This window comes from Platalea leucorodia, assembly GCF_965183815.1.
Source record: "Platalea leucorodia genome assembly, chromosome: 20".
Lineage (NCBI taxonomy): Eukaryota > Metazoa > Chordata > Aves > Pelecaniformes > Threskiornithidae > Platalea > Platalea leucorodia.
In genome coordinates this window covers 5383301-5397440 of record NC_138842.1, presented here as the reverse complement: position 1 = coordinate 5397440, position 14140 = coordinate 5383301, and the positions used below count along the sequence as shown (strand labels likewise).

The 14140-nt window shown below is 47.8% G+C and overlaps 1 protein-coding gene across 1 annotated transcript in view; it reads left to right on the top strand.

Moving 5' to 3' along the window:
• Window positions 1-14140, top strand: part of GRIK4 (glutamate ionotropic receptor kainate type subunit 4) — a gene marked incomplete at its 3' end in the record, with an annotated part of 137855 nt that overhangs the window by 83709 nt on the left and 40006 nt on the right. Inside the window, exon 7 of the mRNA XM_082330578.1 lies at window positions 7921-8082. Coding sequence (XP_082186704.1) covers window positions 7921-8082 — 162 coding nt within the window. The remainder of the gene's footprint in view (window positions 1-7920; window positions 8083-14140) is intronic.

Sequence of the window (14140 nt, the reverse complement as noted above, 5' to 3'; positions counted from 1 at the left end):
CAAACCTTTTTGTAAAGCCCCGATCATTTCCTGGATTTACGGTTCATATTTTCAGTGGCATGTGGTAGCAGGGCAAACAAATCAGGTTTTTGCAAGGATGCCAAAGCAATTTCTCCTCATTCTAGTTAGCATGAGAAAAGGAGGATTTAGACGGAGCAATAACTGTACCTCCCTGCGTTTTGCTGCCTGTGCTACCTTACCTGTCTGGGTCTTCTTTACACGTTATTCAGAGTTCATCCTGTGCTTGATTTCCAGTTGTTGAGTAAATCATTCTCTCAGATAGAGCCCAGGCCCTCTGATGTGAGAGCAAACCTCTCTCTTTTCCTCTGCCCTCATGCTGTCTTGTCCTATTTGTCTTTCAGACTTTCTACCCCTTGTTTTCCGAGAGCTGTGCTTTTCAGGTCCTAACATTAGCACTTGACCTCTTTGCTCTTTGGGTATTTGTCACTCTTCAAACCTCAGGCTCCTTGCAGAGGAGTTGAAGTAAATTGCTTTCACTAAGGATGTGGGCAATGTATTTTCCTAAAGTGCTCTCGTTTGAAGAATAGCCTCCAAAATTTAATAGCTCTCCTTGCATGAGGAGGTAAAAGACCCATCCTTACTAGCATATGGCACACTGATGCTTTTGTGATGCATCAGCTTTGTAAAAGCAAGCAGATTATGTATGGACAATTCCCCTAAATTGTCCCCGAGTTCACCGAGATCACAGTTCCTCTTTAACTACATGAATGGCCGAATAACAGTGCCTTGGGTAGATCTCCCACATCCACTTACCTACTCAAAAGGCCACAATTTGTTGCTGTGATGACTTTTTTTCTTTCAGAGAAATTGATTTTTACATGTGGCCCATTATAAACTTATTGACTCTTGCAATAGTTTATAAATAATCTGAGTCTTTCAAGAAAACCATAAAGCACTTAACATAATATTGTCCACTTGAGTAAATAAAAAAATGTGTTCTTAGAGGAGTTTAGGAATGATTAACAGACTCGGCAGCTCAGCCCTGAGGGCAACAGGATCCAGAGAGGCAAAGGCAGGTATTTTCTCCACTGCTACATCTAACAGAGGAGGTCCGACGGTCTCAGGGGAGAAATTGGTCACTGGTGCCAGATTGTGAAGAATGGACCGTCGCAGGGGCCAAATGTCCCAGTCATGTAACGAGCATGCAGCCATGCACAAGACCAGCAGTGATGCTCGGGTGGCAGGCCCTGGTGTGCCTGTGTTACGAAGGAGGATGGGAGGTACCACCAGTCCCCTGGGAAAGTCATTCGCTTTAATCTATGTTTTGTGTCCTTTGTTGATTTGCACATTTTTCTTCCTTCTTGTACTCTTACTGCTGTTGATGATCTCCATCAGTATGAGAGCACTGTAGGGGACCTCAGTCACACAGGAGACTAAAGTCTTTTCAAGCTTCTTGTGAGAAATCCATGTTTTAGCCATTTGTTTGGGTGTCCCCAGAGGAAGAGCGGTCCTTCTGCTCCCCTCTCTGTCAGCGAGTCTTGCTCTGGACTCAACGTGTTGTTCGTGCCTGAACTGTGAAAATCTGGAGTAACTGCAGAGCAGTTGCACCAGGTATGTTCAGTGTAAATAGGACCAAGATGGTACCTTTGGACTAAGCGTACTAGTCCTGCCACCCATGGCCTGGGGAGAGACTCCCTGGAGAGAGTTTTGTTTGCCCAAAGAACCAAGAGCTGAGATACTTTATCTCCTCTGGTTAACCCTAAAATGGTGAATAATGATGCACATTGGCATCCAGTGATGTCAGCAGTGAAGTCACTAGAGCTGTGCTGACTTTGCACTAGCTGAAGGTTTGGCTCTTGCATAAAACCTGCCAGGCAACCTCAGTATGGGAATTGAAAGTCTGTGTTTGGAGGGTGACAGCTTTTCTAAGCACCAAATACTCTTGAAATGGAAGTTTTTGCCAGAGTGAGGGCTTAATAGAGAAATGGAAGCCTTGGCCCGGTATTCTCCTTCCCATCCCACGTAAAAATAGCGAAGGAACAGTACAGTGTGTTCTGGACCCACAGCAAGCCTATGCCTGGTGTAAATCAGCATTTGCTGCTGTCAGAGGGCCGGATCCTTGGCTGGGACCGAGGGGAATGAGGTAAGTGCAGCCTGCTGAGCTTACAGCACCAGGAGTTTCTCCTGCAGAGCACTGGGCAATGACAGCATCAGAGGGTGTTTTGGAGGCTGCTAATGAGCAGATCCAAAAATCCAATAAAGTCCTTGCAGTAATTAAGAGAGGAAGATAACCACGTATGTGTGTGAGCAGGGGAGAGGAGGGAGGGAGAGGGACATCTTACTGTCAGCGTAGGTTGAATTGAGCAAATCCTGTTTCTTCCAGGAGCTTGGGATGGGGTGAGGTCGAGCAGGGTGTGGGAAGGGCTTGGAGTCACTAAAAATGAAATGAGCCCATCTTTATACTTGTCTCCAGTATGCAGGTAGTGGTTGCCATCTTCCTGCTTCCCAGGTGATCTAGGTTATTAAAAATGTGATAAGAATCGAGTCAGGGAGCGAGGTTCTGTGCACACAAATGGGATGCAGAACAATATCACCAGCTAAATCGATAAAGCTGGAAGGAGCTCAATAGCTGATGCAGAGCACTGAATAGCAAACTGGCCGTCTCGCCGCTGCGGGGTGAGCAATTACCAGGAGCCACTCGCTGAAGTGAGACCACAGCGTGGCAGTGCAGGGGAGTCTTGAGGGTTCGCAGCTCCACACTTTAAAAAAACATTTGCTTATCAGGCAGCCTGTTACGACGCTAATAATCCCCTGCTTGACTGGCCCTTTCCACGCAGAAGTCTCCAGCCTCTTCCCAGACTCGGGAGGGAGGGTGTCATTGGTGGCAGTGGGGCCAGGAGCGAGGGAAGACCTGGACATCATTTGTGGGGCCTACTTTAGTCTGGGAGTGGGTCACTTAGGTGCAGATTTGGGAGGATACTTTGTTAGTTACATGCTTAAATACAAATGCTGGCTTTGATGCTTTTCATCGTAGGGCATGTTGGTAATCCATGTCTCTCTCAGGCTGAATCGTGCTGTAGGGTTTTTAGTTGCTTGCCTGTTTTTGCTCTGTGCCTCAGTTTCCTCCTCTGTGTTGTGGGCACAATAACTTCTGGCAGGAGTCCCCACGGGGCAAGGCAGCAGTGATTTTGTACATTACCACAGCACTGTGCTGAGACAACGTGAGGAGCAGCGGGTTGCTGCTGTTATGTTATGGAGCCAGAGTGAAGCGGGCAGGGCAGGAGAGGGATTTCTATCACAAACCCACCGGCAGGAGCCCTGTTGCTGGTGCGGGCTGAGGTGGGAGAGGGCTTGTGGGTGCCGAGTCCCGGTCGGGATCCGCTGGCACATGATCCAAACGTGCAAGTCAAGAGACTTGCGCTGAGTAATACGCTTGTACCTTATGGGTTTATGTTCCTAATGGAATGGAGACTATAGCCTGTAAATCTCCCGATCGTAACTCACGGCTAGAGACGCCAGAAAATCCAAGCTCATGGCTTTAAAATTATGAATTACAGTGCTTGGCTGTGTGGCTTTTATTAGCCAGGCTCTCCCAATGATCTAAATGTTCGGGTCACTCCATAGGTTTTTGTCTGCTGCTGTAAAGTGAGAATGCAGGTCGAGTGCCGCATGAAGCACAGAAACCCAAGAGTGACTTCATCCTCTAATAACTCCTCCAGTGCTGTCTCCCAGGGAACCCCTTTGTATTCAATTAGCTAATGTGTGCCTAGCACTTTGAAAATATAGAGTGCCATAGTATTGCTAAGTGTTGTTATTTAACAGCACATATTTAGTGGTTGCAGCCCTGTAGTAGAAGTCAGAAAATCTACACTGTAATTGCCTGGTGCTGCTGCAGAATTTCTTGTGATTTGAGGAAAGCCTGGGGATTTTTCTTCTGTAAAAGTTCATTAATTTTGGCTGCAGTCCCTCAGGGCCTACTTTTTCTGACATCTCATGAAACAGAATATTGACTTTTGGTGGGTGCTTTAAAAAACAGACCAAAAGAGGGGGAAGAATTCAGGCAGCCAGGATTGGTATACCTGAAATTAGCCTTGGCATGGTTTTTGATAGTCCTCTCTGTGCCTCAGGTTGCACTGGCTGGCATAAAGGAGCTGGGCTGAGACAGAGGGCAAAATGCTGGTCTACTAGTGCAATTGTTCCAGTGTAGGGAGGGGAAAGAATCCCTGGCAGTGGAATAGGAGGTAATGAGGGAGATGCTGTTTGCACCCATCTCTTTGATTCGCACCCTCTTGTGTTCACCGGGTGCCCTGATCTTGCCTGAAAGTATGTGGTTACAAAACTGTATTTGTGCAGACGGAGGAGGCTAGGACAAGGCGCGCCAGGGCTTGGAGTCCCCCATTAAACAGAATCTGCTGACAGGTGTGAGTTACTTGCCTAATGGCTCCTTGCTCTTAGTGCATTGGAAAGCTATCTTCTAGCCTGCAAAAGTACCAGCCAGCACTGCAGATAAGGAAGAGTAACTACATGAGGAGAGGAGGCTGTGAAACTATTCTGTGTAAGCACTAGCCCCACCAGCTTTGTCTAGCAGCCAAGGCAAGGTCAGGTATGTATACCATAGTTGTTCTCGGACTGTTTAAAATTTTTCCTAGCTTAGGCAAAAGTCAGCTTCAGGACATCTCAATGAGAAATCCTTGGATCTGGCACTGAAGCCCTGTGCACCTGCCAGAGAGACATTCAGATGTCTTAGTCTCTCTTCTCAAATCTGAACAGTATTTCTCTACCTCAGTCTGATCTTTGAAAAGGTAAATGCGTTAACACTTGCACACAAACACGTGGTGAGAGGAGCCATCTGAGGTCATCTCCAAGAGCAGGGTTTTCCACCCCTTCTGACTGCGCTCGCCTCTTGCCAGGCAGTGTCAGAGGCTCAGCCGTCGCTTGCCATCGGGAGGGCAGGGCGGGAGGTAGGACCCGGGCTGATGGATGGGGGGGTCAAGCTCTGGAAGTCAGCTGAGTGTTGGAAGCCTTGAATGGCAAACAAGTTCGTGTTTGCAAAACATGGGTTTGGAAATGTCAAGCGTGGTGAATGACCATGTAGGAAAGGAACAAAAAAAAAAAAAAAAAATAGGGACAGAAGTAGCTGGCAGCTACTGAAGTATCCGGATGCTCTCACCCCTTTGCCCTCTGTAGCAAGCCTGACCTTACCAAATCTCTCTTATCGCATTGCAAATGAAGTGTGACCCCCAAGGACGGTTTATCTCCACCTCATTGCATAGGCAGCTGATGGCTCATTTACTTGTTTCTGACCTGGGCCCGCAGAATGCTCTTGTGCACATCTGATGGAAAAACATTTAAAGGCAGAGGGTTGGAGCTGGAGCGGAGGGAAGGGACAGGGAGCCGTGCAGGGAAAGGGTTGCATACAGGCCACACCATCCCCGTGTGTTAGAGGTGGATGCTTTATGAGCATGACAGCAGCAGAAATGGGGTTTTCTTCAGCTGGAGGCTTGCCTAGAAAAAGACAGATATGGAGAGCATTGGCTGTAGAAAAAGACCGAAGCTTGCAATGACCAGCCACTACTAATGGGAGCTAGGAAAAAGCTGCAGTTAACATTTGAACCAGAGCAAATTGTTGACTCTGGGGGGGAGTGTGCCCGGGTCTGCCTGCGATTGCTTTGTCAGGGGGTGAGCCCCGGCTGCCTCCGTCCTTGGTGGGGCGTGGGAATTTCCCCAGGGAAATTGGGCTGATGGAGGTGCGGATCCATCCCAAAAGCTGCGAAGGGAGCCGAGCCGGGGGCTGGGACAGACCCTGTCACTCAGCCAGCCCGAGCAGACTGTACTCGTGGGTCCAGCCTGGCGACTGCTGCGTGACCAGGGCAAATCATGCCTCTACCTCCATTTCCCCGATGTGAATTGAGACCACCAGGGCTCATTCCTTCAACCGGGAATTGCTAACGTAAGGAGCAGAGCATAACAAGTTTGCCAGGGCCTGAGCAACCTCAAAAGCTTGGAAGTGTTTTCAGGGGAGAAAAGGCATAATAAATAAAGGTACTAATTTCAGCTGCCTTTGAGACTGGGGCAGTCTGGCCTGAGCCTGAAGCCTTGGACTCTGTGGCTGTTTTGGTACATAACATCTCATTTTCCTTCTGCCATTAACGAAGAAGCCAAGAGGGCAGTCGGGCAGCTGCTCGCATTGTGCCCCACGCAATTTGCCTCCCGGCTCTGGCTGCGGGGAGGTAGTATTTTGCAGGGGCTCAACGTATCTCCTGCTGCTCTGCTTGTATCCAAGATCTCCTCGGGCCCAAGTCCTCATCAGCCATCTGCCCTCGTTGCGCAGGTTGACAGGATGCCGTGGGTAAATGGATAACCTGTCAGGAAGGCAGGAGGATAATATCATTCAAATGAATCAATAGTTCACAGGCAATTTCATGTTACCTAACGTTAATGCGGTTGTGTCCAAAATGCACTTAATCCTGTGTCTGATCACATTCTCATGGGAGTTTGCCGTGCTGGAATAGTCTTGTAACTCCATGTTTCAGAGATTTACAGACATTGTTCCTACGTGCACGCATACGCAGGAAAGATAAAAAATGACTTGACTCGCTGAGATCTCACAGTCCACAGAGCCAAAAGGCATTCGTATTAATGATGGAAGAGAATGGGTATCCAGCAGTTTCTGAAACTATTACTCCCACCTTCTCACTCCATTGTAGCAATTAGCAAAAGAGAAATTAGTGAGGAAGGCACCATTATTTCCTGTTAATAGGACAAGGAGGGCTGGACTTTTCTCCAGGAATCTGGCTTTGTCGTGTAACTGCTTCCATTGACGTGAGTAGCAAAATAGAGCTTTCCCTTTTTGCTTTTATTTTTTTTTTATACAGTCATTTTTATACATCTTACCACTTTGCTCTTCAGAAATGCAAGAGGGTGGGCCCCGCACCAAAGCCCGCAGTCAAAGCCCCTTCCCACCCTCCCCAGGGGCATTAGGATGTCCTATGATTGGCATCTCCTCCTGGTACCCGATGGCATGAAGGAGCAGGGCAGAATTGCCCTGTAGGGAGAAACTCATTTAATTTAACAGTTTAAACTTCGTATCACTGAATTGGATATGGTGGTGGTAGAGCAGCTTCACTCAGCAGATGATGCTTGCTGCCCAGGCTGGGGTCCAGTTCAGGGTGCTCTCAGAGGAAATTAAAAATAGTAAAGAAAGGACATTAATTTCTCTCCAGACATGGGTCTCCACAGTCTGGTGGTCTTGGCGGCCTGGGGATCTCTCCTGCCCCAGGTTTGGATGGACATCTATTGCCTGTGTGCTCGCACTGTCTGGGCCTCTCGGCCATAGCGATACCTGGGCACTGCAGTGTTTTCATGGGGAACACAGCAGGGATCTTTTTCTGGGAGTGCCTCGGAGAGAGCATTGCTTGGGAAGTATAAATCTGCTAAGGAGCTTTGTGCTCTGGACCTCCCACAACAGAGCTGACCTTCTCTGGCCAGTTATAGCAGGTTACTGGCTTCAACTGAAAAATATCACCCACCTCCCTGCCTCTGCTGTAACCTCTGCGTTATGGGGAACCTCCTGTCAGAAGAGTTGGTTTATAAGCTGAAAGGGTAACATCGCACTCAGGCACAGTTGGCAGGAACGACAGCTCAGGAAAGAACAGTTCCCAGAACCCACTTTGGTTTTGGACTTCTTGTGGAACTTGGCCAATAAAGTACTGGACTTGGCTGACATCTTCATTCAAAGCCTGAGACAGGCAGCCCGCTGAGTCGAGTCGTGGTTAGCAAGCAGGCTCTTCCTTACTGGCCGGTGGGTGGATTGCAGCCCTACCTTGGAGGTGGTAGGTTCCATGTGCAGCTTGTTGTAGCTGCATGGTCCCGTCTTCTCTTCAATGGTGTTGAGTGGTTCTGAAGATTTTGGTGCCTGTTTTCTTCCCTAATCCCATTTTCTGTTTTGGGCTGCTTTAGGAGTTTTCCCTCCAGCGCCTGGACAGCCTGCTGGACGACCGAGTCAACATCCTGGGATTTTCCATTTTCAATCAGTCTCACGCTTTCTTCCAAGAGTTCGTCCAGAGCCTCAACCAGTCCTGGCAGGAGAACTGTGATCACGCTCCTTTTACTGGGCCGGCAGTAAGTAAAATTCAGTTGCGTTGTTCACAGCCTCTCTGAGTCAGAAGCTGCCATAGTTCATCAGGAAAACCTCGTGCAAAGAGCTGCAGGCTGGTTCTGAGCAGACACTGGCAGTGCAGTGTGAGTGAAGACCATGCAGAGGTAGAAACTCTGGTCTCAAATGTGTGGGTGCATGGTATTGACTAATTATTTAATCGAGGTAACCCCTGTGCTAAAGAGCTTGGACACATCGCTGGGCTGCTGTCATAGTGCTGTACTTTGGATTGGCTTTCGTGGTTGTCGGTCTTGGGGAGATGGCAGTCCAGGAATGGGAAGAATGAACCAGACAGAGCACCTTAGTTAAGTAAGTAGAAAAGGACTTGGGGTGTCAGGCTGTGACTTACAGGGGAGCCCCCTGATCTGGAGAATACTAAGACGATCCTGAAAGCCTGTGGTCACCCAAAGGGACCTTGGAGAGCTATGTGGGTACAGAGCTTTAGAGGGTTTGTCTGTACTTGAATGGTTATACAGCTTTAAATTCAAGGCTAATCTTAATTTGAATTATATTTGGTATGTGAGTGCAGGGGATGATGCAGCCTTGATTCAGTGTCTCCCTTGTGAAATTTGTCCCTGTGTATTTACCTCTAGGAAAACGGCTTGAGGAAGAGGCAGTCTGGATGCAAATAGCATAGAAAGGGGCGGGCTTAGTAGGATGCCAAGGGGCTGTGTTATGTTGTATGCTGTAACATCTCCCTGATGAGTATGCAGATCAGCACTGAAATCTTCTCTAGGGACTCTTCATAACTGGGAAGGTTTGCAAAGCAGATTTACCAAATCGGGAATGCAGGGGGCCACGGCTGGAGCTGCGGGAAGGGAGAGAGAAAATGCCATCAGTGGAACCCTTTGCATCATTTTTAATGAACTCAGAGTCCCCTTGACAAGCTGAGGCAGCTGCGTACTGCTGAAAACCTACTTACTATCACTACAAAGTGATCTTAAGCAGGCAAAATAAGGAGCTTTCTGCCCTTTATGCCCACATCCTATTAGCTTGACATGGATCTCAGGCCATGGCTAGTACATGCTTGGGACCATCCTGCTCTCCCTCCTCCCAGCTGTCCTGGGTAGAGGCGGCTGCAGTGATCTTGCTGTCTCCCCTGCTAAATCTCTATAGATTGCTACCGGGAAGCCTCCTATTTGGATGACAGTTGCAGGGATGTTCAGAGGCATTAAAAATACATTTCCTTCTAATAGTACAAACAGAAGACAGTAGGAACAGGGGCATTGCAGATGTGACGGGGAAGTAAGTGATCTCATTGCGCTTCTTACCCTGTGTTGTCTTGAACAACCAGCAAAATCTGTAGGTGAAAGCACACAAGAGTATGCCCTATTGCAGCACTTTTTTTTTTTTTTTTTTTTTTTTCTTCTGAAAGAGTGAAGGGCTGAATGGAACTGTTTGGTTTGTGAGCCTGAGCCTGCATCACTCATCAGTGTAATATTAAGCCAGCTGGATGCTCCTTTCATCCATTCATAAAGCACAATCAGCCATACAACAGGCTTCCTCCCGCGGACATGTCTAAAGGGAGGGTGCTCGGCCACACTGCATCGCCCTGATGTAAACCGCTCCAGCCCTGCTGTCATTAGGGGACCTTCTCGGGGGCTGCAGTGGCTTCCCAGGCACCTGCTGTGTGGCTGCTCTTGCCTGTGCTGGGGAGCTCCCCTTGTGCTAGGTCGTGGCCAGCTGCTCAGGAGGGGCTGTTATTGTGGGTGTACAAATGGGAAATTGAGTCATGGAAGGGAATTGACTTTTTCTGTTATATCAGAGCCAGGGAATCTACAGCACGATTGGAAAATGGGTTCAGTTCTCCCAAACCCTAGTGTAGAGTCTTAAGGAGTTGATTTGATGAAATGGTGAAAAGGTGATTTCTTTCTGATGATGCAAAGGTTCACTCTATGTTCATAGCAAGGCTCCCATCACCAGTATGCCATGTCCCAGGTGATGAGAAAAGTGCCTTGCCCCGGGTGGTGAAGATAGTGGAGGTGAAATGAAATATTCCCAGGCAGGGCACGTGTTTCCTTTTCCATGTCTGCAAGGGAAATCCAGAACCATTTTGCCACGCGTTGTCTCTGCTGTTGGAAATCTGGCAGGTCTCATCTCCCAGAGAGCATGTCTCTGTGTAAGAACTTCCCCTTTTAATCCTGGGAAGCAGATATCTTGTGGGATAGCTCATACTAAAAAGAGAAAAGGAAACTCAACAGCTGGAAGTGACAGGAGGGAGGTTTCCTGTGAGCTGCAAAATCCCAGGGCTTTCTTGCTAGAGCTGAGAAAGCATCTGAGGAAGGAGGAGGGAGCTGCTTGCTCTAATGCCATTCTCATTAATCACATTGCAAAGAAAGGAAATCAGAGAAAATCATTCAAATTACAGATGGCTAGATTAGGTAATTAGAATTTAGGCTAAAACAGATGTTTGTAATTAAGTGTTTATGTCATTGAATAAAATCCAGATTGTAAAGTCTATTTCACAGGATTTTAATGGTTTTAATTCTCTGTATTATGTTTTGGGGGCAAAGATACAGATGATAATATTTTAGGAAGAAAAGAAAAAAAAAAACACATGGCAAAACTCAGACTAGCCAAACCTGTTCATATTTCCCTGGAGATCAGTTTACCTTTAAACATGGCCTTTAAGTGGGAGATTTCTGTAAATAAAAAATAAAGTGGGATCATCCACTCAACCATGCTTAACCTGCTGTTAGTTTCTAGAGTGGTAGAACTGGTGTTGGGAGGGAGGTGTGCTGCATCCAGCAAGGAGCTGCAGCATACCGAGGTAGAGCTCAGGCATCATCCTTGCTCCCGAGGCACAGGGCGTCAGGGAGCGTTAGTTGTCTTAAAGACACTGGTGGGAATGGTCCTGCCAGCTGATGTGTGCAACGGCTGGAGATCTGTTTTATTGACCCTTTCTAGTTGGTGAGTTGTCCCTGGGGCTTTGTGTCACAGTTGTACCCTGCAACACCTCCTTAGTTCTCGGGTACAGCCTCTCCTCGTGCAGCTGACTGGCGTGCCAAGGGGAACGGAGCAGCGAGCCCGTCTGCCCGGCCCGCCATCTGCTCCCTTGTCTGGAGCCCTGTTCTGATGAGGCATCCATCAAGTGGCAATTTTTATCAGCAACTTATGGTGTCAAGAATTAGGCTTTGGGCACAGAGGGAAGTCCCCCGCGAACCCATGAACCTGCAAGTGGAGGACCACTGCTGAGCTTACCAAGTCTTTCACGTGCAGCCTCTCACGGAGCTCTTATATTGCAGAGATGGTACAAAAGCAACAGGGATCTGCACAAATCAGATGATGCACACAAGGAAAAGAATCAATTTGTTAACAGGCAAATTGGCTTTTTGTGACAGAGTGACAAAGCTGTGGTTTAAAATGAGAACATAAAAGTAGTGAGAGATTTTATAGGCGACATGAAGAAAGTTGAGGCGATGTACACGAGAGCAGTGACAGATCCCCCTTGCTGAATCTGCCTAAAGGAAGTTAAAAAGGTGCTGCTTCCAGCTCTCTCTCCACTCCTCTGCTGAAGGTTACGGCCCCAAGGCATGAGAGACCATGTGGCTGCTCTGCATCTGTTCCAGTGCAAAGTCAAGCAGCTGCACTTACCTGAGCCCGCAGGAAAGCGGTGTGGATGTGCTAACATGACCCTGTGCTCATCTGAACTTTCTGGGCTGCAGGAGATGGCTGCAAGCAGTGAGCTTGTGTTAACCCCCCCAGTTAACCTTGTGAGAAGACACTTGCCTACCTACAAAAGCAAGAGAGACCAAAGAACCTGGAAGAACAGCGGCACTTCAATGCTATGGAATTGTGAACGGTTTCCTCCACAGAGCCCGCATCCCAAATTACCTTGCCGTGTTGAAGATGATTTATTAGCATTACCGAGCGAATAGTGGCAGAGGGAGATGGCCATTGGGTAGGTGGTGCAGGGCAACAGAGCAAATGCTGCCTTGGGTTGAGGTGAGAGACAAATGGGAGAGCGGCAGCGCTGCTGGCAGGGCGTTGCAGGTAGCGATGGAGCAGGACGATCCCACACCAGTGACCACAGGGAGATGTGGAGTGCCTTGGAGGATTTCGATACCAGAGGAGAGAGGAGTGAATAGAGCGAAGGCCATGAACCTCCCTAGGTTGGAGTCCTGGTGGCTGTTCAAGAGAGATAGAAAGGGGAATCAAGGTAGGTCTTTAAAAGGAGGTGCACGGGTCTGTTTACTGGCATGTTGCTGTGTTTCCAGGCTCCCATGTGTCCGGGTGCCATGTTCCAAGGCCCATGAAATTCAGAGGCTTGGCATAGGAGCCTGATTTTGAGCCCAGTGGGGCAGGGAATGGCTGGCATAAATGATAAGCAGGATCAGGAATGGAAGTGTGGTGCTTCTGAGGAAAGTTGTGATTTTTTTTTTTTTTTTTTTTTTAAAAAAAAGGGAAGAGGTATGTTGAGAGTATGGGAGGGACTCCCATTCCCTACCAAGAGGACTTGATCCTGTGCATCACAACCCCCTCCCCAAGCCATAAATTGCTTGAAATCATAAGGGGGCTGCCAGAAATCCTAACAAATTGTTCAAGGCTAAGGAGTAAAATATTCCAATCAATAATGTCAAATGCTTCACTAAGATCTACAAGTCTCTTGCTCACCAGCTAATAAGCGATCATTAACTGCTCAGGGAAAATGGAAATGAAAACCTGACAGGAGACAATTAAAAATACTGGGCCAATATTCTGACTTGGTATGAGATGGTGAAACTTTGTGGTCACAGGGGTTTCGTTTGCTCTCGTTATGTTTTTGTTTGACCAACTGGTATTAATATGGTTCCTGATTCAGGAAAGCAACTGCTAATCGTGTATGGTATGCTGTAACCAGAATGGGATTCGGTCCACAGTTAAAATTAATTATATGCTGAAGAGCTTCATGGAACAGGGGCCGAGGACAGGACAGGGTGGAGAGGTCCTATTAGGAGAGGAACTGGTATCGAAGGTAGAAAAGAAAGGTAGGGAGAAGGATATATCAGCTCCTTTAAGGAGCTCTGGAAAACGCTTCCAAGGAAGGTAATGTTTAGGTCACACATGAATACTAAGCAAAAAACCATAGCAGACTTACCCCCGAACAGAAGGGAAGAAGTGCAGGAGAGAGGCTTGCTGCTGTTGCAAAGGGAACTGTGGTATCTCATAGCTGAGGCAGGATAGGAAACAGGATCCCCCCATTTCTGTTCCCACTCTGCCACCAATTCCTTGTGGGTCCTCAGGCCGCTCAGCTCCTCCGCAGTGCCAGTTTACCTCCTGCAAAATAGCTGTAATAAAACTTCATATCTCTGGAGCCAGTCAATCCTTATTATTAGCAGAAAGCTCTCAACATATATGACCAAAGGTGCTGCCTGTTGCATGGAATACTGGTCAGATGCAAGACTGACAGATGCCAGTTAAGTTGCTCAGTGCTCACTGGAGAGTCCCCAGATGCTACTTGTGTAAAACAGATTAAACTGGTATGTGCAGGAGGAATGTGGCAGAGCAAATATGAGTCTGTACCAGGGTTGGAAAAGTGAGGAATTACTGGTGCCATTAGACTGCTCTTTGGGGTTTTGCTAGTATTAGGCTGGAATCATGCCTTTTAACTCGTGCCGGCTTGCACGTTTTAAGGTTTTGTGCTGCTTGTTAACTCCCTGATCCCGGGCCATTGTGGTCAATGAGGTCTTACCGCTGATCTGAGTAAGATCAAGTAGGGTTAAGTCTGGCTCACTCTGTTCCAATTAGTAATGCAGTCGAAGCCAAAGGTTCGTTGGGGTGATTGAACTGGGCAAGATTGTCCCTGCAGGGCCACTGGCAGAAGTGAATAAACCTAATCAGGCTTTGGGAGGAATGGGGGATGTGGATACTGCTGAAGGGCTGTAAGTCACAGACAGGCTAGAGACTGAACCCGTTGCAGGGAGCTGGGATGGTAAGAGGATGCTCTCGGAAGTAGCCATGAGGAAAATGTAGCCTTGATAGTAATGAGCTGCAACGGCTTAATTCCAGCAGGGTCAGGAGGTGACAATAATTAAAAGTGAAATC